Source organism: Raphanus sativus, chromosome 7, assembly GCF_000801105.2.
Source record: "Raphanus sativus cultivar WK10039 chromosome 7, ASM80110v3, whole genome shotgun sequence".
Classification (NCBI taxonomy): Eukaryota; Viridiplantae; Streptophyta; class Magnoliopsida; order Brassicales; family Brassicaceae; genus Raphanus; species Raphanus sativus.
In genome coordinates, this window is record NC_079517.1 from 691451 (window position 1) to 715105 (window position 23655).

At 35.2% G+C, this 23655-nt stretch overlaps 3 protein-coding genes and 1 long non-coding RNA gene across 12 annotated transcripts; 1 reads left to right on the top strand and 3 right to left on the bottom strand.

Moving 5' to 3' along the window:
- Positions 1 to 449: 449 nt before the first annotated feature.
- LOC130497411 (uncharacterized) lies at positions 450 to 3645 on the bottom strand. 9 transcript variants are annotated; one of them, XR_008936374.1, is made up of 8 exons: positions 2760 to 3645; positions 2408 to 2517; positions 2264 to 2312; positions 1693 to 1790; positions 1490 to 1548; positions 1269 to 1405; positions 816 to 1172; positions 450 to 718 (listed from the first exon to the last, which is right to left on the bottom strand). It is a non-coding gene; the product is annotated as an uncharacterized LOC130497411 (long non-coding RNA). The 9 variants fall into 9 exon arrangements; XR_008936372.1 differs by having other exon boundaries at positions 2408 to 2488; positions 2755 to 3645; XR_008936373.1 differs by having other exon boundaries at positions 2755 to 3645.
- Positions 3646 to 11755: 8110 nt separating this feature from the next.
- On the top strand, positions 11756 to 15051 carry LOC108818523 (trihelix transcription factor PTL). Its single transcript, XM_018591518.2, has 2 exons — positions 11756 to 12383; positions 13469 to 15051. Exons 1-2 carry the CDS (start codon positions 11929 to 11931, stop codon positions 14760 to 14762), a joined length of 1749 nt encoding a protein of 582 aa, XP_018447020.1. The 5' UTR covers positions 11756 to 11928; the 3' UTR covers positions 14763 to 15051.
- Positions 15052 to 18117: 3066 nt separating this feature from the next.
- Positions 18118 to 21890, bottom strand: LOC108816350 (fructose-bisphosphate aldolase 4, cytosolic). Its single transcript, XM_018588922.2, has 3 exons — positions 19872 to 21890; positions 19377 to 19604; positions 18118 to 19230 (listed from the first exon to the last, which is right to left on the bottom strand). The coding sequence occupies exons 1-3, from the start codon at positions 19897 to 19899 to the stop codon at positions 18407 to 18409; spliced, it is 1080 nt and encodes a 359-aa protein (XP_018444424.1). The 5' UTR covers positions 19900 to 21890; the 3' UTR covers positions 18118 to 18406.
- Positions 21891 to 21936: 46 nt separating this feature from the next.
- LOC108814924 (PAN domain-containing protein At5g03700) lies at positions 21937 to 23596 on the bottom strand. Its single transcript, XM_018587577.2, has one exon. It carries the CDS (start codon positions 23444 to 23446, stop codon positions 21992 to 21994), a length of 1455 nt encoding a protein of 484 aa, XP_018443079.1. The 5' UTR covers positions 23447 to 23596; the 3' UTR covers positions 21937 to 21991.
- Positions 23597 to 23655: the final 59 nt, after the last annotated feature.

Below are 23655 nucleotides of genomic sequence, written 5' to 3' on the forward strand. Positions count from 1 at the left end.
AAATTTCAAAATTTTTAATATCCAAATTTCTGATATTTCTCTATTGGAAATAATATATAAAGTGATGAGCAAAATAAACAAAAAAATAGATTAAAATTCTAATTATGTGTTTGATTGGTTGGATTATAGAAATGTTTCATTTCACTTATTTTTTTGAAAAAAATTGTTTCGAATTGTTCTCCTAGCAATTTAATTGACACTCACCTATACATATACAATTCATTTAATATATTTTTTTTCTTGAAATACTGATTCAAAAATTGTAGAAGTAATTATTAGAACGATACGTCATTTCGTAGCTCACGGGAAAAAATGAAATCCTAGCCCAATTGAAAAGGACAGTGTCAAGTTTTTAATGGACTGATTTTGTGATATCATACCTAAATATGTAAATGATAAAAACAGTCTTGAAACTTTGGTTGGAGAATAGTCGGTGTGTCACATATAAAAATAATCAACCCATTCCATTTTATACTGGCAAGTAGTTTCACACAATACTGGTAATCAAGCTCTCAGTCAAACTCTAACATAATAAGCTAAAGCATACACCTTTCTAAGATCAGAGCAGCATTATATATTTAACACCTCTAGGGGAGCAGTTTTTGTTCATTCATTCCTATGGTTTGTCTGGTTGGGAAAGTAAATCATGAAGAAATGTATCATAAGAAGTCAAAACAGAAGTGTAGAGTTTTCGTCTGGAAAGTAAACCCACTCCATTCTGCATAGGTGACATAAAAAAAATGAAATACCAAAATATAATCAATATGTGTGAAATGAGTGGAAGGTAATCTTGAATTCCTACAGTATCTACTAACCTATGATTTCTCATTCAGTTCACAACTCGATGAATTACAACATACTACCAAGGTGTCTGAGAAAGTAAGTCTTGATCCACCAATGCTATATCATACGTTGTCAACAACAAATAAATAAAATGGTAACAAAGATTCCTGGAAAAATATAATTACACACAGCTGATAAAAACCCAAGTTCTAGAGAAAGACCAAAACTTTCACTCTCACATTAGAGCTCTTGTTGACATGATCATACATTCCTTACGCAAATCCATACGGCAATCCTTATCACCAACATACCTAAGAACTCCAAGTTTGGAGTGAACCTATTTATCTCTGACACCCAACCATCCATTACGCTCAAAGGACAAAACACTACTGCCAAAATCAAGACAAACATTAAACAATACAGCATCAGAAGTTGCTGCATATAAGAAGCAGTTCTCACTGACTCACAAAATGCCCCTCACAAACCTTGATGAAACTTCAGATAACTCAAGAAAGAAATTGCTTGCTGAGCCTGCCCCAATCTCATCTGGCAATCCTTAGGTTAGACTCAACATATATTCAATCACAAAGAGAGCATTCAAACAAACAAAAAACGACGTCTCCTGCAATCAGAATCAAAAATTGAGCGATTGGTTTAACTTTTTGAGTTCCGGTTCGTATCCGAAGACGAAAGGGCGGAGTGTTACCGAGAACGACACTGACGCCGAAAAGATATATGTGTATAAGCCAATAGACTCCGAACTCTCTGCAATCAAGAGGAAAGTGAATCTCAGTTATATGCAATGGAAGTGAAGTACACATTAACCTTTAGATTTTATGGAGGAGAGACAGTTGCATTCACTGTGCCAAAGAGACAGAGAAGTAATTAGAAGTTTAAAAAAAGGTTTACATTTTTGCATATGATAAAAAGATTAGAAACTGAGATAACACCCGCTGCTGCGTCCAACAGTACCAATAAGTCTTGTTGAAGAAACCCCTACTGCTCATCTACAGCACCAAATCGGGTTTTGTTAATCTATGGTAAAATGTAATCTAATCGAAACACGAAAACAAAAAATCAAATCAGAATCTCCACTATAGTTCATTTCAACCAACATCAGTCTAATTGCAAAGTTAAAATAATCTGACCTATAAAGTTATGATCTTTGATATCTGATACAGGGAAAAAAAAAACAAAAGCCAATCAATCACAGATATCAAACCAATCCCAAAGCAAACTATTCCAGATCTATAAAGTTGAACGCCTTATCTAACGTAGAGAGTATGAAGAGCGTGAGAGAATTTACTGATGTAAGGTGCAGAGAACAAAGCCATGGTTTATTATAACAATGATATCAAGGCTAAGGAAAAGATACTGTGAGATGTAGACATCAAGGCTAAGGAACCGTATGAAGCAAATGTATTTGGAAAAAGACTGCTCTGTTCATATAAGACTAACATGGAGATTATTATGGAAGTACCTGAGGTAAGAGTGGATCAATCGGTTCCCTTTACTGGCAGCATCTAGAGCTGCAATTTCATACAACACAGGAAAAGCAGTTCAAGTTAATTGTTTATATATAAACAGAAACTGAATCTATCACGTCAAGGCCTTAATAAGATACTTTTTTAATCTTAATGGTTTCATGAAGGCATCATGCAACATCTTCAAAGCAACAAATATAATCAACTGAGCTTCCAGTACACTATAACACCATTAAGGATCCCTCGTTAGCTACACAAACAAATATATAACTTTAAGTAAATAAGTCATCATGTGAAAGAAAGAAACAACTTTTATTATACAAACAGATCAAAAGCATCAAACTTGGCAATGTTTTGATCGCTCTCTTGGTTAATCTTGTAAACCGGTCAAAAAGTCTTGTTCAGAAAGATGTAAATCAACAGCAGTGATAGTGAATGGATTGATACAACAAAGATTTAAGATTAAACATTGTACATGCTGCAATACCTGACCATAGACAGTGCTGAATCATGAGGAGAGAGCAAATGAGTGTTGATGATTATAACTTGTTTGTGAGTATCGTACTGTAAGGATGAACTGATTTCACATATAGCAACTGTACAGCTCGGTCACCACAATCATTGAAAAGCCAAAGTCTCGATCTGACATATCTAAAGTACTCCAACAGCTGTGGACAAACCTAATTGAAATCAAAGGGGACGAACCTGTGCATCTGCAGTGATGACAGTAAGGTTCCGAGGATAAAGCAGTGTCTTCTTCGATGGTGAAGAGGAATCACTGAGTTCTTTGCCTCGTGATTTAGAAGCGTACACCAAACAGGTGATCCGCGGATGTTGTATTCTTTGACCTCCGTGAAGTCCCGGAGAAAAACCCTAACGTTGTCTCGAAAACTCCCGTTCCGGCTGATCGGAAACTCCTCTTCTCCCAATCACTGGAGACTGTACACACCCGGCCTCCTCTTCCTCTTAATGGTTGAAACAATTAGATTTACACATATGGCTTTATGTAAGAGCAGTAGAAAGGGGAGGTGCAATGAAAAACTGAAGAAGAATTGAGTATATAAAGAAGGAGGAAAAGATAAAGCTGAAACGAAACCATAAAAAAACAAATTTATTGATCGAGATGTAGTGGAGTCTTGATTGTGCAAAGGTGGATCGATAGAACTCTATGGCTATGGTTTCAAGCGGAGAAGATGAAGAGGTAGAGGTTTCTCTCGTTTGGCGTAACGATAGCGAAGCCCACTCAAAAACACAAATACACATGAAGCCTGGACTTATAGGTAGATTTTCAAGCCCGTATGACATGTTTTAATGAAATGTTGTGATTGGAGGAATTTATTAAGTGACGTGGACATGCTAGAATCTCTCCATATCTTCCTTTTAGTATAGTGTTAGATTGCATAGTGTATATTTTATTAACAAATCTTGGCAAGATCTATAAAAGGAAAATGTTTCGAAAAGATAACGAAAAAGAGAGGTATGCTTTTATAAATAATCAAATACATACTATTAACGTTTTACCTTTTGAAAATAGCACAATCTTTTTCCTGTGGGATCGGTTTTCTTGTCACATAGATCTTCACCTAATAATTCAGGTCGATGTTAATGGCATACCGTGCTTAATTATAATCGAAACTGAAAGAGAAGCAAAATTTAGATTGAATACTCTTTGTTGAAGAATTAAATCTTTATTTCTAAACATTATTTTATTTCTCAACTTCTCTTCTTTTAGCAAATATCAGCTGTGTCGCTCTTGGTGCAATCTAGCTTTTCATTGCGTTTTTCTACCATTTAGAAAGAATTGTAATCAAACAAAGTCAACCTTAAAAAAAACAAGTTATAAAATATATTTCTTTGCTAAGAATGTAAAAAGTTCTAATTTTACAAATTAAGATAAACAGAATGTTTTTTCAGAAAAAAGGTAAACAGAATGTATTATCCTATATATATATTTGTATATTTCATCCTTTGTATACGTGTACATGAAGTGTATAGAGAGATTGTATAGAGTATAAATACAGTAGTTTGTACATTTGATTGGAATTAATGAGAATGAATTTATTTTACTCATATGGTATTAGAGCTACATGAGCTCGTTCTCTAATTGACACTTCCGCCGTCTTCATTCACCGTAACCGTTTTTCTCTGTCGTCTTCTCGGAACTTTCCGATCATCTCTCCGACGTTTAAGCATAAATCATCATTTCAAGCATAATTTATTTTGTAGACTACATCGGTTGGAATAACAATAACATTCCAGAGATTATGTAGTCGCTCAATGTGAAAATATGCCTAGGTACCAGTTTGAGTTTTGTGTATATGATATATACTTTCAGGGTTCCCTAATGCATGCATCCGTCGTTTCAAACCTACCATCAACATGGGCCTTCTCACCATACTACCTTTTCTTTGTTAGAAAAGGAGTTCTAAAAGGAAAAGGTATAACCAAATCAAGAGAAAGCCTAATAAATTAAACTCCAGCTGGTGGGTGTAACCCCACATTCTTATCGACATCCATCAATGTTCTCCTCTTATCAAACATCAACTATATAAGCCAGTACAGTTTTTTTTCTTCCTTTTTTTTTTTACCAAAACTACGTTCTCATCGGTTCATTAGATGATTGTGTCCTATAAAAAGAGTAAGAGCATCTCAAAAAAAGCCTCAAAACTCTCAAATTTTGAAGATTTTAACTTTGTAACAAGTTCTCAAATTTTGAGAATCTACATAGTGCAATATCATATTTGAATTTCCACTATTTAACTCATCAAAACACTATTTACTTTAATTTTGATCATTTTACTTTTGTAACTCACATATAATTATACTAATATTGATTTTTATTATTTTAATCTTTATAAATATATTTGACCAAATATTGAGATTTCGTATATGTTATTATTGATACAAAAATTTACAAAAATGTTATTTAAATTAAATCATCTAAAATAAAATATTAAACATCTATAGTTTAACTATTTCATAACCATTTTATCCAACTGATGATTTTTAAAAGATTTTTAAAAAACAAAATTGGTGAAACCACAGTATCTATAATAAGTTAGAAATATATGTTTTCATTTTATTGTGTATTATTATTTATTTATAAAATTTTAATGTTTATAATTAATTATTATCAAAACTAAGGATTAAAATGTAGTATATTAACAAAATTTAAAATATATTTAAGATTCCTTGTTGGAGCAACCCGTCCCCAAATCCTCACTTTAAAGATCATCCACCTTCAAATATAACTCCAACATAAAACTATTATTTGGTTATTGTTGTGCAATTTTTAAAATGATGTATGACTTTAAAAGTTATATTTAATACTTTTATAACTTATCCATTAGGCCATTCGATTGCTGCAACATCTTATATAATTGATATGCATTTTATGGCGTCACTCCTGAAATATATGTTTTGCAAAGGAAAATGAAATTATTTAACTTCATACCTAAATTCTCCTTTTTGTACTAGAAAACAATCTAAATAAATAGAAAAACTGTTAGAGAGCAATAATGGTGGATTTTACGAAACACTGTGTCTGCACATATGAATATACGTATATATATGTACATTGCATGGATCGAACGTCTACCTACGTGAAAAGCAAGTCATCAGGTCTGATCTTTCAGAGATTCAGACTTTGATCATTAATATTTTCCTCTTTAATATAATATAAAAGTATAATTTCATTGGTTCTTAGGAATTATATTAGAATTATATTTCTTCTATTGTGAACCGAAAAAAATCTATTAATTGATCTTCTTAAAAAATGTTTTATTTGTCGGGCTTAAAACAAAGACTGAGTGGGTAAGCTGAGATTCTTCTGTTCAGCATATTTCCCTCATTAGGAACTCTCTTCTCTCTTCTTCTCTTACAGTTACTATACACTGTCCATGATTGCATCACTCTCTATACGTTCTCTGCTTTCATTTCTTGTTTTAAAAAAATGTATCTCTGCAATATTAAGAATTGATTGAACATCTCTCTTTCCACACCAGTTAACACCTCGTTATATAAGTATAATATAATCTTTCCGCATTAAAACAAAAAGATATTATAACTGTATATATGTCTCTTTTTGGTTGTCCTTACTCCTTGACTCCTTTCTAAGAAATAATTACATCTTCACCTATTATTTCTTTAATAATAAATCCAAATTGATCATTAAGAATTTGTCGGCATCAAGCTCTCTCATGTCATATACTAATTAAGTAAACTTAACTATTGATTATTTGGAAATAAAACCCCATGTATATTCATGATTTTGGGTAGCCTGGTCCACAACTTTGTGAGGAAGAATGTTTTTCAGTTTTAATATTTAAACGATATGATTGCTAAGGAATATTATATATTGATTCATACACAACAATGGAAAGATAGATCTTGTTAACAAACTAAAGGGATGGTTGATTGATCTTTGATGATAGAACAACAATATATTATATAAACATATCATGGTTGAGGCAACTTTCCCTTTTTTCAATAAAACAAAGTTTGCTTTAACGAGAATCATAACATTTTCAAAAAGGATCATATAATACAATAATAAAACCACGATGGCTATTGTCAGTCTAGGAAATGGTATCTCAGTATATAAGTAAATTAAAGTTGATCGTATGTAAGCCACATTTTTGGATGTGTAATTCATCAATGAAACTTTGTATTCAATAGTTTTTAAGTGAAAAGTTGTACCTCCATATGAATTCTATACATTTTGCTCATCATAAAGTACGAATTTTTAATCAATGTAGGAATACTATGGTGGTGTACGAATGAATAAAGGCCCTACCGCATATAATTGAAAATACGATTTAACATATTTGAAAATTATGGCATGTGTACATAACAATAGGATGAAAAAATATCCGTAAAATTTAATTTGATCTATTATTCGTTTCGGTTCGATCCCAAAAATTTGGATATCCGTAATTTTACGAATTAAAGCAAATATTAAAACTCAATATTCGTCAGATGAAGAACAAATCACAAATACTCATTTAAAAAACAGATATCTGATCCGTAATATACATATGCATATACATGAATATATGAAATTACATATAATTTTATATCTCTATATAGATTTTTAGTTATTTTATACACTAAATTAATTATTTGATCGCTAAATCTTTAAAAGTATGTAATTTTCAAATAATTTATAATGCAATATTTTAGACACGAATTTTCCTTTTCTTTTAATATTTTTCAAAGATATATATTTTTATTATTTTCTACCGGATCGATGGATCGAATCGGATATCCGGTAAAATATACTGACTTTTCCGGATATCTATAACACCGGATATCCGAAAAATTACGGATCGAATCAAATCGATTATTAATCAAATTAATAGATATTCTTAAAATTCCGGATATCCGCTCCGTATCCGCTTCGACCCATCTTAGTAGTAGTGCAGTAGAGCTCAGATTTTAGTTTCACTTTCGAGCAAAAGTATGCTACTTCGACTTTAGCCGATGTGGAAACTATAGGTCCCCTATTAGCAATGGTTAATTACATATCTTCAATTATTTAAGTTTATTTGTATTAGCAATATGTTGAAAAAGTATTAGCAATATATATATTATTGACGACAATAATTTTAATTCAAGTAATGCCATAGTGTTGGTTCTTTTCCTGTTATATTATATCAAAGAAATTTATTTTGGAAATGATAATTATATTAGAACCTTACTAATGTTCTAATATAGGCAACATACGTATGATAAATGATCTCATAGATTATTCCATAATAACCTATATTTAGCCAACATAAGGATTCAAGACGGGAGGGATGATTTTACGTACACCTTATCTACAACATACATATCTATATTTTTAGCAACATTATCTATATTTAATATATGACTGCATTATAGATAATTTTATATATCAGCACTGAAAAATATCTGTGATTATCGAATCGCATAAACATGACGTGAAACCCTTAAGCCATTGATCGCTCAGACGTACCGCATGACCTTTGATTGATCAATATACAAAGACTTACACATGTCCTAGTGTTTAGTAACTGGCTTTGCATATTAATACACAAACAAAAATTATAATATTTTTTAAAAAATCAAATATGCTATTATAATCTTGATAGAATAATTCTTGTTATGCCAAATCTATACATGTATAGTAATAAAAATAGTTTTACACTAGATTTAAGAGTATTGATTGTAAACATATTTTGTGAAATTATAATCACAACCCGAACATATAACTGAATTTTATGATGTTATAATTTTATAGTGTTGCTTGCAGTCTTGGGACATTAATATAGATTCAATACAGCATAAATGTTACTAATGATATTGAGTTATTGGTGACTAAGAAAATAGAAGAAATACCTAAGAACATTTTATATATTTTGATTTTTTCGTATAGTCTATACTGATTTAGGTTTATTATTCCATACATTTTTTTTTGGTCGACTATTATTCCATACATATAAACTGATTTTCTTATTAAAGGAATATGTTAAATGATTTCTATCTCAAATATTTAGATTCTAGAAGTAAAATCAAAATCAAAAGAAGAAGATAAGGTATCAATCGATTTGGGGGTGATGAAACAATAAAGAGGTATGTGACAAATGAAACCCTAGCTACTTGTTTATTTGCCATCAAGCCATGGAAGAAAGAAACAATTATTTGCATATTCCTACTGAAAAAGAGCAATAGAAAAAGAAACGCCATCGTTTTAACGTAAGGTTCTGAGGAACTGTTGAAGTCTCTCAATCAAGTCAAAAGGAAAATTTTCTAGGGGTCCTATAATGATAGACGGCTTTAATTCTGACACGTGTCTTCAGCCCATCATTAAATATAATAAAGTTCTTGTTCCTTTTCCAACTATTTTTGTTTTCCTCATAATCTTGTTTCTTTCTTCATGTGTCCACTAATGTTCTCTAATTTTTTTTTTGAGCAAACTAAAATTGATTAAGATGATTCAAGGTTCAAATCAAACAACAACAACAGCACAAATTGCAGGAATTGTAAGGAGAGCTGTCTTTGCAAGAGAGTCAGCAAGAACATTCGCTAAACGCGGAACAAACTGAAAAGAGATAGAGGTGAAAGAGTGAGTCAAGACACTGATGTCATGGAGAACACCTTTCAGAACCACATCCTGCCCATGAGACTTCAAGAGTGAGACAAGGTTCTTTGAGTCAGAACAGACCAAAAGACTGCTGACATGTGATGAGATAGCTGCTGTCATAGCTGCTTTAACCGCCAACGCTTCAGCCACAAGAGCTGAAGGAACGAAACGCCGGTACGCAGAAGAGCTTTCGGTGAAGGCTCTTGATGGATCTTGGATATGCCCATAGCAGGATCTGATATAAAATCAATAATTATTTTATAATGAAACCCAAATTAGTAATTGAATGGAATAGCTGAACAATAAACTCATATGATGAGTTTTAGATCATATCCAATGTATTTATTTATTTTTACTTTTAAGACCATCTCCAATCTACCTCTATTTTTATTTCTATATTTTCTCTAGAATAGAAAAATTCTAATATAAAAGTGAATTTGCTCCAATGCATGTCTATATAATAGAGTTCATCTATTTATAGAGGAAAATATAGAAATTTGTCATTTTAATCTCTAAATATAGAAGTAAAAACTGAGATTCTTTTATATTTTCCTTTAAAATAGAGGAACTCTATTATAGAGACATACATTGGAACAAATCCATCTCTATAATAGAAATCTCTATTTTAGAGAAAAATATAAAGATATACATTGGAGATGCTCTAAAATAGAATAACTTTATAATAGAGATAAGTTTTAGTTCAATGTATTTATCTAAAATAGAGATCTCTAAAATATAGAAAATACTATTTTTACCTCTATAAATAAAATAAAAACTAGTAATCTCTATTTTAGAAATAAAAATAGAGGTGGATTACAGTGATTTTTACTATAAATGCTATTATAGAAATAAAAGTAAAAGTGGGTTGGATATGCTTTTAGCAAAAAAAAAAGCTCATATGATGAGCAAAAGTTTAAGAAAAAAAAAGAAAGAGCAAACAATAGCTAAAGCGAGTTGAATATGATTAATAATTTGCACATCCCATATTTCATGTATGCATCTACTAGTTATCTCTTTGAACCAAGCCTAACCCAAATTGTTTTCTTCACCTATTGCAAGTTTATGGTTTCAGCCGATTTCTGGTTAAGTATTTTATTTTTATTTTTTGAAAAAGGTAACTATATACATCATGGATCAAAAAATTGGAGAAGATGTTAAAAACATATTATAGTACTTAAATCATATATATTTAGGAATCATATATTTTCTATATATATATATATTTTTGAGCAACATATATACACGAATTTGAATGTTCTAGTTTCATGAAATGAATTAAGGAATTACAAAGTCGGTGAACATTAGGATTGAAGCAATAAAAGTGTCAGTGAAGGAACAACAAAGCCAAATGGTTAGGGATTAGACAGGTTGAAATGTTGGGGAGCATAAAAGCCAATAATTTGGTAATTTTTCAGAGGACCCCCTCTTATTGCGGCCAATTGGTTTTGTTTAATATTCTAATAAATTCACACACACATGTCTAGCGAATTTTATCTTTAGAGTTACATGCACTATGCAGAATACTTCTATTTTTAATGAAATACGAAGCTTTAAAAGCTGAAACACGGATCTAAAGCAAAACAAAGGTTCAAGAATTTATTAAAGTGACAAGGGAATCGCCGTAAAATAATGTTAAAAATAAAACTATTTTATTTTTAGGAAACGTATATATAGATAATTTCAAAAAAACACAAAACGTATATATAGATCTACACATTTACATTTTTTTTTGTTTAGTCGGTATATAGAAACACAAAATATTAAAAATATCCTATAAAAACAAGAGATGAGATCAAATAATGAGGCTACCTAACAAATCAAGGGAATGAATTAATAGGGAACCCGGAACCCTTTATTTTCATATAAGGAATTGTGCCAATTATGAAGCCACATGTGCAAATTGCAGTAAAATTATCACCATACAAAATCCAAATAAGTGAATAACTAGTGGATCCAAAATATCAAGTTTCTTCAGGTAATAATTCAAAACCAGAACTAGAGCGAAGATCTAAAGAAGAATGCCTCGATGTATTATATTGTCTCTAAGTGAGACAAAACCTTACATTGTTATGAGTAGATACACATCAATGCACACATGTATTCAAATTATTTGATAGAAATAATGGAAACTGAGCTAGACACGCATATGGTATATTTTTTCTATAAAAAAAAAACAGATACATACAAAAATCTGTATACGTATCTGTATCCATAACATCTCTCTCTCTCTCTCTCTCTCTCTCTCTCTCTCTCTCTCTCTCTCTCTCTCTCTCTCTCTCTCTCTCTCTCTCTCTCTCTCTCTCTCTCTCTCTCTCTCTCTCTCTCTCTCTCTCTCTCTCATTCAAGAAGAAAAATAATAAGGTTATCAAGTCATGGGACCATATCGTCTCTATAGCTTACATTCGACCCTTTTCGTGGACTACACGATCTATCTCTCTCTCTCTCAAAAAACTTTCAATCTTTTCTCTCCTTTTAATCAAAAGAATTGAACCTTTACTCTTTTCTTCTTCCCTCACTGTCGATCGACCTTCTCTTTCAGCTGAACATATACTTCAAATGGAAGATCATCATTCTCAGTACGGTATACCGGAGCTCCGGCAGCTCATGAAAGGTGGAGGGAGGACAACTACGGCTGCGTCACCGTCGACTTCTTCTCATTTCCCCTCTGATTTCTTCGGCTTCAACCTAGCAGCACCGCCGCAACAACAGCGTCTACATCAGTTCACTACTGATCATCAGGAGATGGGTTTCCTGCCACATGGCATACATGGATTGGGTGGGAGTTCGTCGACGACCGCTGGAAACAACAGTAACTTAAACGCGAGTACTTGTGGGGGAGGAGTTGGGTTTGGTGGGTTTCTCGACGGAGGAGGTTTCAGCGGTGGAGATGGCGGGGGAACGGGGAGATGGCCGAGACAAGAAACCCTAACTCTGCTGGAGATTAGATCTCGTCTTGATCATAAGTTCAAAGAAGCTAATCAAAAGGGACCTCTCTGGGATGAAGTTTCTAGGTTTGCTTCACTTACCCTAATCTCTCTCTTCCTAATTTTCGTTTTTTTTTATAAATACATTTACAAATAAACTTTATGCATATTTTTCAAACAAATTCACACCACAAGAACTTTTTATTCATAGACAATTAATGTCTCATATTTTAATGTTATAGTCAATTTGGAGAAAACTAGTTTCCAATGGAGGAAATTAATAACATTTGTTGATAAACAAGCTATCAACTTCTTCAGGTTTTTTAAATGGAGTATTTTAAATCTTGAGTATTTTGTTTTATGGGTTTTCTTTCAGACTTGACCTTTCATACGCTTTCTTGTTAAAATCTAGATCTTCCATCAAGTGAAAATCCCGAAGACAAGTTAAATCTTTATTTATTTATTTATGCATTAATAACTAGAAAGAGTGTGACCTCAACATTTTCCTTGCTCCTCAGTTTCGACATACTTATTCAGCTGATCAAAATATAAATATTACATTCCCACGTAATATATACACATCACAAACTGATGATGTGTATAGACAGAGTAGTCAGTTCCAAACAATTTCTTTAGTATATCGTTTTGTTTCGGTCAAGAGAATGACCAGACCTGGGCAGTTTCAGTTAAGACGTTATCAGGTGCTTTGAAAACCCAAAAGGGTTAAACATAAACAAGAGTAAAACAAAAAGATTTACAATCTTCTTTGACTTCTGATTTTAGTTTTCTCCTTTTCTACTGATAACTTCTGCTTCAGCTTTCTTAGCTTCTGAAGATATGTACCCTCTTTTTCTGTGTAACTATGCATAGAAACATGTTCTTGTGCTATAAACTATTAGTCCACTAAGAAGTGATCTCGAAAACAATGTTGGTCCGAAAGTTATAACCAGTGTATGTCGAAAAAAAGAAAACAAACTTTTATGTGGGTCACTATCTAATCTTAAGCAAATTAAATCCACCATTCAATGTATATTATTTATGCCTGTATTTTTTTTTACGCAAAATGAATATATCTTATGAACATTCAGTGATTCAAGATTAGGGCACTGCTTCAAAATTCAATCAAACCACGAACTACTAGTCTTCCTCATTCATTTTGTTTTATTATTTAGGATTATGTCTGAGGAACATGGATACCAAAGGAGTGGGAAGAAATGCAGAGAGAAGTTTGAGAATCTTTACAAATACTATAAAAAGACTAAAGAAGGCAAAGCCGGAAGACAAGACGGTAAACACTACAGATTTTTCCGGCAGCTCGAGGCGCTCTACGGAGATTCCAACAACCTGGTTTCTATTCCCAACCATAATACACAGTTCATGAGCAATGCTCTTCATGGTTTCCAGACTCAAAACGTTACTACAACAACGTCTAACATTCATCATAGCGTTGATGCTCTACATGGTTTTCATCATCAGCAAAGCCTAAGTCTTTCTAACAACTACAACTCCTCGGAGATGGAGCTGATGACTTCGTCTTCTGAAGGGAATGATTCTAGTAGTAGAAGGAAAAAGAGGAGTTGGAAAGCTAAGATCAAGGAGTTCATTGATGTGAGCATGAAAAGGTTGATAGAGAGGCAAGATGCTTGGCTTGAGAAGTTGACAAAGGTTATCGAAGACAAAGAGGAGCAAAGGATGATGAAAGAAGAGGAATGGAGAAAGAGGGAAGCTGCAAGGGTTGATAAAGAGCATTTATTTTGGGCTAAAGAGAGGGAGAGGATGGAAGCTAGGGATGTAGCTGTGATTGAGGCATTGCAGTATTTAACTGGAAAGCAGTTGATAAAGCCATTAGGCTCGTCCCCAGAAGAAAGGAATGATGAGATCCAAAACAATAATGAGAATGGAAGCGATCAAACAATGACTACTAACAATGTTTCTGTTAAAGGAAGTGGTAGATTCTGGGATGAGCAAGAGATCATAAAGCTTAGGGAGATTAGAAGTAGCATGGACTCAGCGTTTCAAGAGGTATTGGAAGGATGCTCGGATGAGTTTCTATGGGAGGAAGTCGCAGCGAAGTTGACTCAATTAGGGTTTGATCAGAGAAGTGCCTTGGTGTGCAAGGAAAAGTGGGAAAGGATCAGCAATGAAAAGATGAAAGAAAAGAAGCAAATCAACAAGAAAAGGAAGGAGAATTCGTCGAGCTGCGGCGTGTACTATCCAAGAACCGAAGAAAATCAGATCTGCAACAATCAAGAAAGTGGATATAATGATAGTGATCAGCATCATCAGACGATGAATGAACAAGGCAATAATGTTGGTTCTTCAACTTCAAACGCAAACGCAAACGCTGGAAATCCAAGCGGCGCAATGGCGGCTAGTACAAACTGCTTCCCGTTCTTCATGGGAGATGGAGATCAAAATTTGTGGGAGAGTTATGGTTTGAGGCTAAGTAAAGGAGAGAATCAGTGACTATAACTTCTCCCAAGGAAGCAGCAGCAGCAGAAGAAGGTGATCATGAGGTTAACTAATTCTTTTGAGTTAACTAGTTATATATATGAGATAAACCTTGATTCAACGATTATATGTCACATGATGCTTAGAGTGAAGAGATATAAATATTTTGTTGGGGCTTACCGAATGTTATATCAGCATATATAAGATGAAAGTCAAATTATAGTAGGCTTTAACTTATGATTACTATGTTTTCATGTATTTATGCTGTAAGACTTTTATATCAATCTTTTTTCCTAGTGTTTAACCTTGACTCCAGTAGCATACGCATCTATACATATACTTAATACAAAAATCTCATCTCATAATAACAAAAATATAAAGAGAGTATATCTTCTCATCGAAAGGCATAAACACGCTAAAGCAGACAAGACATCATAGGAATGAATAGGTAACTAAAAAGAAAACAAAACATGCATGTCTCTAAACCACTTCACATTTTACCGTTATATATGGTACTCCCTCTGTTTCGTAATAAGTGTCACTCTAAACTCATTTTCTTGTTACATAAAGAATGTCACTTTACAATTCCAATGTAAATTATACTAACTTTCAGCTGAAAATTAATTGCAAATTGCATTGATTTTATAAATAATTTTATTTATCTTAAATACTATTGGTCAAAGAGGTATAATTAATTACAACTTACATATATTTCAACAACTTTCTTAATCGGTGTGAAAAATGTCACAACGACACTCTTTAAGAAACGGATGGAGTATAATAATTAGTAAATACTCATAGTTTCTATGTTTAACAAGACATTTCCCCGCAAATTAAACCAAAATTTTGATGACTCATATAAGAGAGCATGCTATTGAAGACGTCAAGGAATTGACTGGTCCCATACTTCTAATTTACGAAGCTTTCTGCTATTGTCCGTTTCATATACAAACACTTTTTAAATGGATCAAACATTTATACCGAGTTTTTATTTGATTGTTGTAAATCGTAAAATTCAAAGCATCTCCGTCCGGGGAAAACTCAAAATGCATGTCTAAATGTAAAAAAATATTATTATTTAAATATATTTTGATTAGATAAACAAATTTTAATAATTGTTGAAAAAGAAGACCAATAACATGGGATCAAGTGGTAAAGAGAGTTTCAAACGGGTTCTAAAAGGATGTTGCAGAGAATTTATATTTCTTTTCTTTAAATTGGTTTGTTTGTTTAAAACTCCATCTACAACTCAACCTTTGGTCATGCTCTTAGTTGAATTTTGGTCTAGAAAAATCAAACTAATTAATGTATGTACATAAATGGAGATACAAAGAAAACATACATAGAAGGCTAGACAAGTAAATATTGGGTAATCCTAGAGAGAGAGAGACAAAGAGTTATGAAGATGGAGACAGGGAAGAAGAGTGGTGAAGTAAGCTCTGGTCGATTCAGTGGTTGATGCATGGTCAGAGAGAAAGTAACCATTTGCCTTTATCTATCTCCATGATCTCACTCTTCTCCTTTTGTCCCTATTCCCTATAGATACAGTGAGACACAAGCACGAGTCAATACAATCTTTTGTGCGTACACATTATTGACAATGTTGATTAATTCTGAATTGTCTCTATTCTCATTTAAATGCTTGTTTATATAGATGGGTTCCACGCAAGACCAGTCCTACTTCTAGAGTTTGATGATTCTTCTTGTCAAACTTCATATTTACTGTTCAATTTAATTTGGATATTGATGCTGATATTTGCACATGTCGACATAAATCTGGTGGAAATATAGAGAACACGTCACACAATAATTTTCAGAAGCTCAATGTTTACTTAATCTTCAAAACATTCCATTACGGACCACTGATAAATCTAGCTAAAGATCCTAAAAGTTCTGTAATTCTTTTTAAAAAATTACAGGTTATAGCATAAAATAGGTGTTTCAAAAAAAAGGTTAAAATAAATAGCATAAAAGGGGGAAAAAAGAAGTTTTTAGTGTTTGTATTCTTTTAAGAGTTTTGGCCTAAAATACAAAAGTAACAGAAAAGGATTGTTGACTTGTAGCTAGTGAATAAGGACTGAAGTTAGAGTGGTAAGACTTCTCGTCCATCACTAAACAATTAAAACTGTTTTTACGACGCTATTTTATGTTCAGTCACTGCCATTGTCTCTCTATACTGTCCCCCCTACGACTAGACATATCATCACCTCATTATATGAGTTTCTTATTTTGATATCCCTCTCATAAATTTAACAAAAAAAATAAACAATATATTCTGCTCAATAAAATTTATATTATACATTTGCTCAAAAAGTATCTATATAAATTATATATTTGCTAATATATATATTATCTCTCTTTAGTTTGTATTAGGCATTTAGATCAACTTTATCGCAGTTTCTCTAGGAGAATATCTCAAGCATTAAACATTAAAAAGAAAAAGAGAAAATAAGGAAAAGGAAGAAAGAAAAGAGAAAAGTCTCTCGTTGTATAAATTTATCAAAGAGTTAAAGAAACTCATTCTTCAGTTGTCTAGTTTTTAGTAGTTATCATTTAAAAATTAATTTACGAGAGATTTGATTAGTTTTTAGCAATGCAGATGCTCTTATGACTCACAAGAGCTTATTAGAATAATCAACCAGGAAAAATCGATGATCTGAGTTCCACGGAGTTTTATCCGACATCTTTCTCTTGTCCTATTTCCATCAACTCCTTTTTTTTCTGTCGTTTCGATTTCGTTTCTCGTTTATTTAATGGACCGGCCGGTAGATTTGCTAAAACCCATCTCTGTTTTATGGAATCTCTAAACTTTTGGGTCTTGGGCCTTTGAATGAATTTAGTTGAAAAAAAAGAGGTAAATAATGATGTTTTTTTTTTCGAAACAGATAAACAATGATGTTGCTATGGTCTATCTAAGTTCTTCACTCAAAGAAAAAATAACAATGTTGAGAGGGTTGGGACGCAAAAAAAACAATAGTAAAAGGATAAACCATAAATACAATACAACCAAACAGCTGAATCATAATTATGTAACAACCCCAGGGCAGCGCAAATACGAAGCAGTGAGAGGGTAAAACATAAATTATCGATCAATCACAGGGCAAAACAATAATTAGGAATAGGATGAGGAGGACAAGTACTTAAATAAGAAGTTTACGGATGAAAAGAAACGGCGGCCGACGATTTAACAACGATGAGATTTCGTTGACCTTTCAACGTGGCAGCTAAAATAATCTTTTTTTTTTTGAAAAAAACAGCTAAAATAATCTTCAATCATGTAAATGTAAATAATTGGCCTTTGTTATCGACATATTTCTTTTATTTTCGTTACAAATTTTATAACTAAGAACAAAACAAGTACCAGAACATAACCAAACACGCGTGTTTATTTTTTATAAGATGTTAGTGTAAGTTACATATTTTTCAATAAATTAAGTTTACAAAGCATATCATTATTACAACAAAATTTCCCCTAGAGAGGATTTCATCATTACAAAATAGTGAAAATGTCAAAAAATTATGTACACCAGGATAATATATATACCACCCAAAAAGCCGAAAAACAAATAATTAAAGACGGTTAGGTTATGATTAAATAATATTACGTAAAAATACCAAAATTTTCAACAAATTAATTATAAATCCCCAAAATACTTTTTTTAGTATTTGTAGTCTTTAACGTGAAGGCTCTCAGAAGCACCTTCACCGAGCTGAGCATCACCTTTGTAGGCACCAGTAGTTGCCTCCGAGTTAGCCTTGGCTCTAGCCAAGAACGCCTTTTGAGCCTTCTCAACATTCTCCTCTTTACCTCCCCAAGCCTTGAGCGTACTCTGCTGAAGGGCACGTCCATACGAAAACGTCAAGCTCCATGGTTTCTTACCTTTGAATTGATTAATAGCGTTTAAATTCACAGTTGCTTGTTCCTCACTCTGTCCTCCAGACAAGAACACAACGGCTGGAACCGCCGCGGGGACAGTACGCTGTAAAGCACGGACAGTGTGCTCTGCGATCACTTTGGGTTCAGCCCTAGACTTGCTGTCCGAACCTGGAGTAACCATGTTCGGCTTCAAGAGCGTTCCTTCTAAGATCACGTGGTGATCGTTAAGAGCCTTGTAACAAGCTGCGAGGACACGTTCCGTGATGTAAGCACATTTCTCAATATCGTGAGATCCGTCCACGAGGATCTCTGGTTCGACGATGGGGACGAGACCGTTCTCTTGGCAAATGACCGCATACCTCGCTAGACCGTAAGCGTTCTCGTGGATGGCTAACTCGGAAGGCTCGTTAGCTCCGATTTTGAGAACGGCACGCCATTTGGCAAAACGTGCACCGGCTTCATAGTATTTCTTGCAACGGTCTCCGAGCCCGTCGAGGCCAATGGTTGTGGTTTCGCCATCTGTACCAGCGAGCTCAACAGTTCCTTTATCGACTTTGATACCAGGAAGGACTCCAGCTCCCTTCATTACATCAACAAATGGTTTCCCTGTAGCACACGTCAAGTTATATAATTAAAAAGAAAACACACACACAATAGAAAATATAATTACTTATTAGATTCTTGTATATATCATCATATTACAAGAAAGCAATATAAAATGTGATTACTATTGTGAGGGTTTGAGTCTTTACCTGAAGCTGTTTTCTGGTAGAGAGTTTCCTCAAAGAGGATGATACCACTGATGTATTGGAGAGCTCCTGGAGTGGTGAACAAAAGCTCACGTAGAGCACGTCTGTTTGATTCAACGTTCTCGACGTTAATGCTTGCGAAACGTTTTCCTATGGTTCCTGTGGATTCATCAGCGGCGAGAATACCTTTCCCTGGAGTACCAATGTATGCGGCATTGGCGATGAGCTCATCTGTCGATATTAAAAAAATTATTAAATGTATACAGTCATGTATGTATAATAACTAAGCAGCACCTGATCTAACATGGAATACTTAATACTAATCTTAATAAATAAATAAAAATTCGCTAATTCATAATCATGCTATTATATGTATACAGTCATGTATGTATAATAACTTTTTTAAAAATCTAAGGATCAAAATGAATGTTTGATGGAGTTGTACACAGAACCAGCCTTGAATCTAAGGATGAACAATGAGGTGATGGTAAGATTTACCGGCGTATTTGGATTTGAAGCACGACATTGTTTTAAAAAAGAGACGTCACGACGGTGATGGTCGGTCTGATTATGATATAATATCGATTTGAAAATGGGCCTTTGGGTTTTATATAGTAAAAGGCCACAAAAATAGAGTTAAACGAGAGGCCTGTAGGAGTTGTCGCTTTGCCTCTGATATTGTAGGGAGTTTTATCTATTTCCGAAAGATCATTCTTTGTTGCATTTAACTGGTTGTTGCGGCCATGAAACACGTGAACTAAGCCACTGGATGGCCGAAATAAAAGTAATAAATAATGAATCATCTCTATCAAATTTCCAGAAGAAAAGTTTATAAAAATAGGATAGTGGAAGTGTCAACTCTCAAACATGTGGGCCTAAAGAAGAGTCCACTCATCCATACTTGTTACCGTCATCCATGACGCCATTGCACATTTTATAATATTTCCCGCCTTCACCATCAAAGATCTATCCAAATACCTTTCCAGTAATAATTAATTTAGTTTGGATAGGTAAAAAGTTCATCAGCAAGAAGACAATATTCTTTTTTTTTTTAACTCAACATCAACTTTTCATTAGCCAAATGTGAATACAGGATTACAACCTCAAGAGATTTTAAACCCAACATACAACCGACGAGATCTAGTAACGCCTAGGAACACTGGAGTCGAAACTGGTTTGGATCCTAGACTACCCAATCTAATTCGTCAGTGTATTTTTCACCACAATAAGACGAGTTCTTCTCACGACCCGAGATGAACCGTCTCTTAACCCCTACTTAGACCAAAACGAGACGACAATTCTAAACACTTGACTACAACAAAATTAAAACCGGATTACAAATCCGCTCCTGACATTGGGCTCCTAAAGATTAGAGTGGTAGGCCCGGCCCAACATCTCATCGCCTTACAGCGCAAATCCGGTGAGAATCCGTCACCGACGAGGTTTAGAATCCGCTCCTTAGCCGAGAACCAACTAATTCTACCTCTAGACAACAAGGTTACAAAGCTATCCCTAAACTTTCTGAACTATCCTAAAATGAGATACTTCACTTGTAGTCCGACGTAGCTGGTACCAAAAAATCAGATTGCTGCACATGACCACCACAGCATCACCTAAAGACGCATGATCTCACACAAAAGATCCCAGAAAGCTCGAGACTAAGGCTTCTTCACCTTGTCTTACACCTCTACTTTAAACCTAATAATCCAAAAACAAAGAATTGCTAGCAATCAATAGTCTTTCCCGGGCATCAATTTCCAACCCCAACATTGGTCGCCAAGTGATAAGAATGCAGTCCATGTACCAACAGTGACCACGCCTCAGGCGCATTCCAGACTAGACCAAAGGCACCAACAAAACTTGTCTAGATCGAAAAACAGACCAGAACGGCCTGAATGAAAAGGCGGACTTTGACGACATATACGGGAACCGGTCTAACAGTTTTCAAGGATGCGAAGCATGAACCACCGGTTAGAATCAGAGACTCATCGCCGATGCTGGGATGTCGAGCTCCGCCAGGACCACCACCAAATCCACTCCTCCGGTTGACACTCTGTCGGCGCGAAGCCTTGCCTCATGTTAGCTCCGAGAAGTGGAGACCCATATCGCTTTTCCTCGCTATTAAAACACTCCTCTGAAGGTCCACCGCCGCACAGGAAAGCAGCATCGTGGAGGAGGAGGCGTCTTCCTGAGTCCCGCACCGTCGCCATGGAAGAGACTCAACAGATCTTAAAGGAGAAAACCAGATCTGATGAGAGCCTTCAGTCCTAAAAGCCGACCCTTTCCACCACTGTCGCGCCTTGTGTCTCGCCGCTGCTCCATGGAAAGGAAGTGACTGTCATCGTCGAATCTCGAGCCGAGCTCCCGTAAAACACAGAACACCGAGCATATCGACACAGGAATGAGATGGTGGTGAAGAGAGCAAAAAGAAAAGAGGAAAGGGAGAAGAAGGAGAGCTCCCGACACCGGCAAAAGCCGGGCCGGAGCTGGCGTTAAGTTTGAGCGGCGGAGGTTTGAGAACGAGAGAGAGAGAACTACAAGAAGACAATATTCAAATTGCATAAAGCAAAAAAAAGAAGGTTAATTAATTTTATATATGTGTACACTAAAAAGCTATATCATCTACGGCTCATTTCAACAGAGCTAAAACTATCCGACCCGAGATTTTTATACGGGCCGGGTGATAACCCACCATCTTCCCCCTCTAGTGCATGTTTCTCTCTACTCCATATCCTAAACGCAACATAAACCATCGCTACCGTTAAAGCCAACGCTATCACAGCAAGCACAGACATCCCAACCGTTAATCCCACTCGGCTTCTCTTCTTCCCTACACCTTCACGTACCTTAAAATAACCCATTTTACTCGGATCCGCAACCCCCAGCATCGTCCGGATCGGATAATTAACCAAATAACAAAACCCCGACCCGTTATTATAAACCGACCCGAAACACTTGCAATCGTCCACACACATCTCCTCACACTCTCCAACTGACGACGTCGTTTTGTGTTCCATCAGTTCCTTGAACGGCACTTCAACGCCTCCACGTCTCACCACTCTAAACTTCTCCGTCTCACCGCAAAAGTCCGCCGCTGCTCCTCCCGAAGGCACGTGACCACCACACTCTCCGATCACCGTGCTGTTATCGATGCACGAGCATCCTCCCGATCCCGGCGTGCAGAGACTGTAAGGACCACACGGATTCGGGAGATCGCAGGTTTCACGAATAGCCTCGTAGTTCAACGCCCATCGAGATCCGTCCCAGAGGTATCCCCGGAGGTTCCCGTCGGACTCCAATCGGAGAATCATGAGACCGTTGACCGGTCGTTGAAAGCTGTTGAACGCTTCGACGTCGACCGGAACGGTTCCGGTTTGGTACATACCGAGATAACCGTTCGGGTTGATCCGGGCGAGGATCGGACCCGATCCGTCTTTGACTTTGGCTTTCGCCTGGAGAGCGCTGTGTTTCCAGTAGAACTGCTGAGAATCTTCGCTCACTTTAGCGTACAGTCCGATGAAATCGCGTCCTAATCGCATCGAATACAGGCCGTTGGATGAGACCAGAGCCATCGTGGACGTGAAGTTTTGGTTCTCGACGAGTGTGTTACTTGGAAAATCGAAACTCTCCCACTCGACTGAGGATGATGACGTGGACGATACCACCTGGAGGTTTGAGTCGTTACGGAGGATTAGACGGTCTCCGTTAGTGTGAGTTGACCATTCTACCCTAGAAGAATGATCTGAGATCACGAGGCTGCCGTTGAAGGATAGTTTCGTTTTGTGTGACCAGCTCGCTGTCCGGGTCGGGTCGAAGACCCAGAGGGGATCAGTTAAGTTCGGGTGGGTTACAGCGAGGGAGAGTCGTGAACCGTTTAAGCGTAAGAACCCGAATGAGAAGTTTCCGCTCGGGTCAGTGAGGAGTGGCTGGAACGAGTTGATCGACGAGTCCGGTTTAGCTTCGAAGCCTTTAGTTAACGCTAGAACCGGTTCGGTCGCGTTGACTCTATGCCATGTATGAGAACAAACTAAAAAAACGAATAACAAGAGGAGGCGAAAACACAAACCTTCCATTTTTGGAAGTTTTAATCAAAGAGAAAGAAAGAGATGTTGTACTAGCTTAACAAAAATGGAAAGAGATTGTGATGTTTTTGATTCGTTCATGCAGAGAGAGAGAGAGAGAGAGAGTCCATTGCTTCAGTTTACTTCAATATATATTTATAGAGAGACGCAGATAGGTAATTTAAAAGCATAAATTAGTATGAATGATTTAATATATGAAG

Bases quoted from the DNA above. Each gene is read 5' to 3' on its own strand.
- LOC108818523 (XM_018591518.2), top strand. From the start codon at position 11,929: ATGGAAGATCATCATTCTCAGTACGGTATACCGGAGCTCCGGCAGCTC. The intron at 12,384-13,468 runs GTTTGCTTCACT...TTTATTATTTAG, and splicing joins CTCTGGGATGAAGTTTCTAG to GATTATGTCTGAGGAACATG.
- LOC108816350 (XM_018588922.2), bottom strand. From the start codon at position 19,899: ATGTCGTGCTTCAAATCCAAATACGCCG. The intron at 19,605-19,871 runs GTAAATCTTACC...TAATATCGACAG, and splicing joins CTTCAAATCCAAATACGCCG to ATGAGCTCATCGCCAATGCC. The intron at 19,231-19,376 runs GTAAAGACTCAA...CGTGTGCTACAG, and splicing joins CTACCAGAAAACAGCTTCAG to GGAAACCATTTGTTGATGTA.
- LOC108814924 (XM_018587577.2), bottom strand. From the start codon at position 23,446: ATGGAAGGTTTGTGTTTTCGCCTCCTCTTGTTATTCGTTTTTTTAGTT.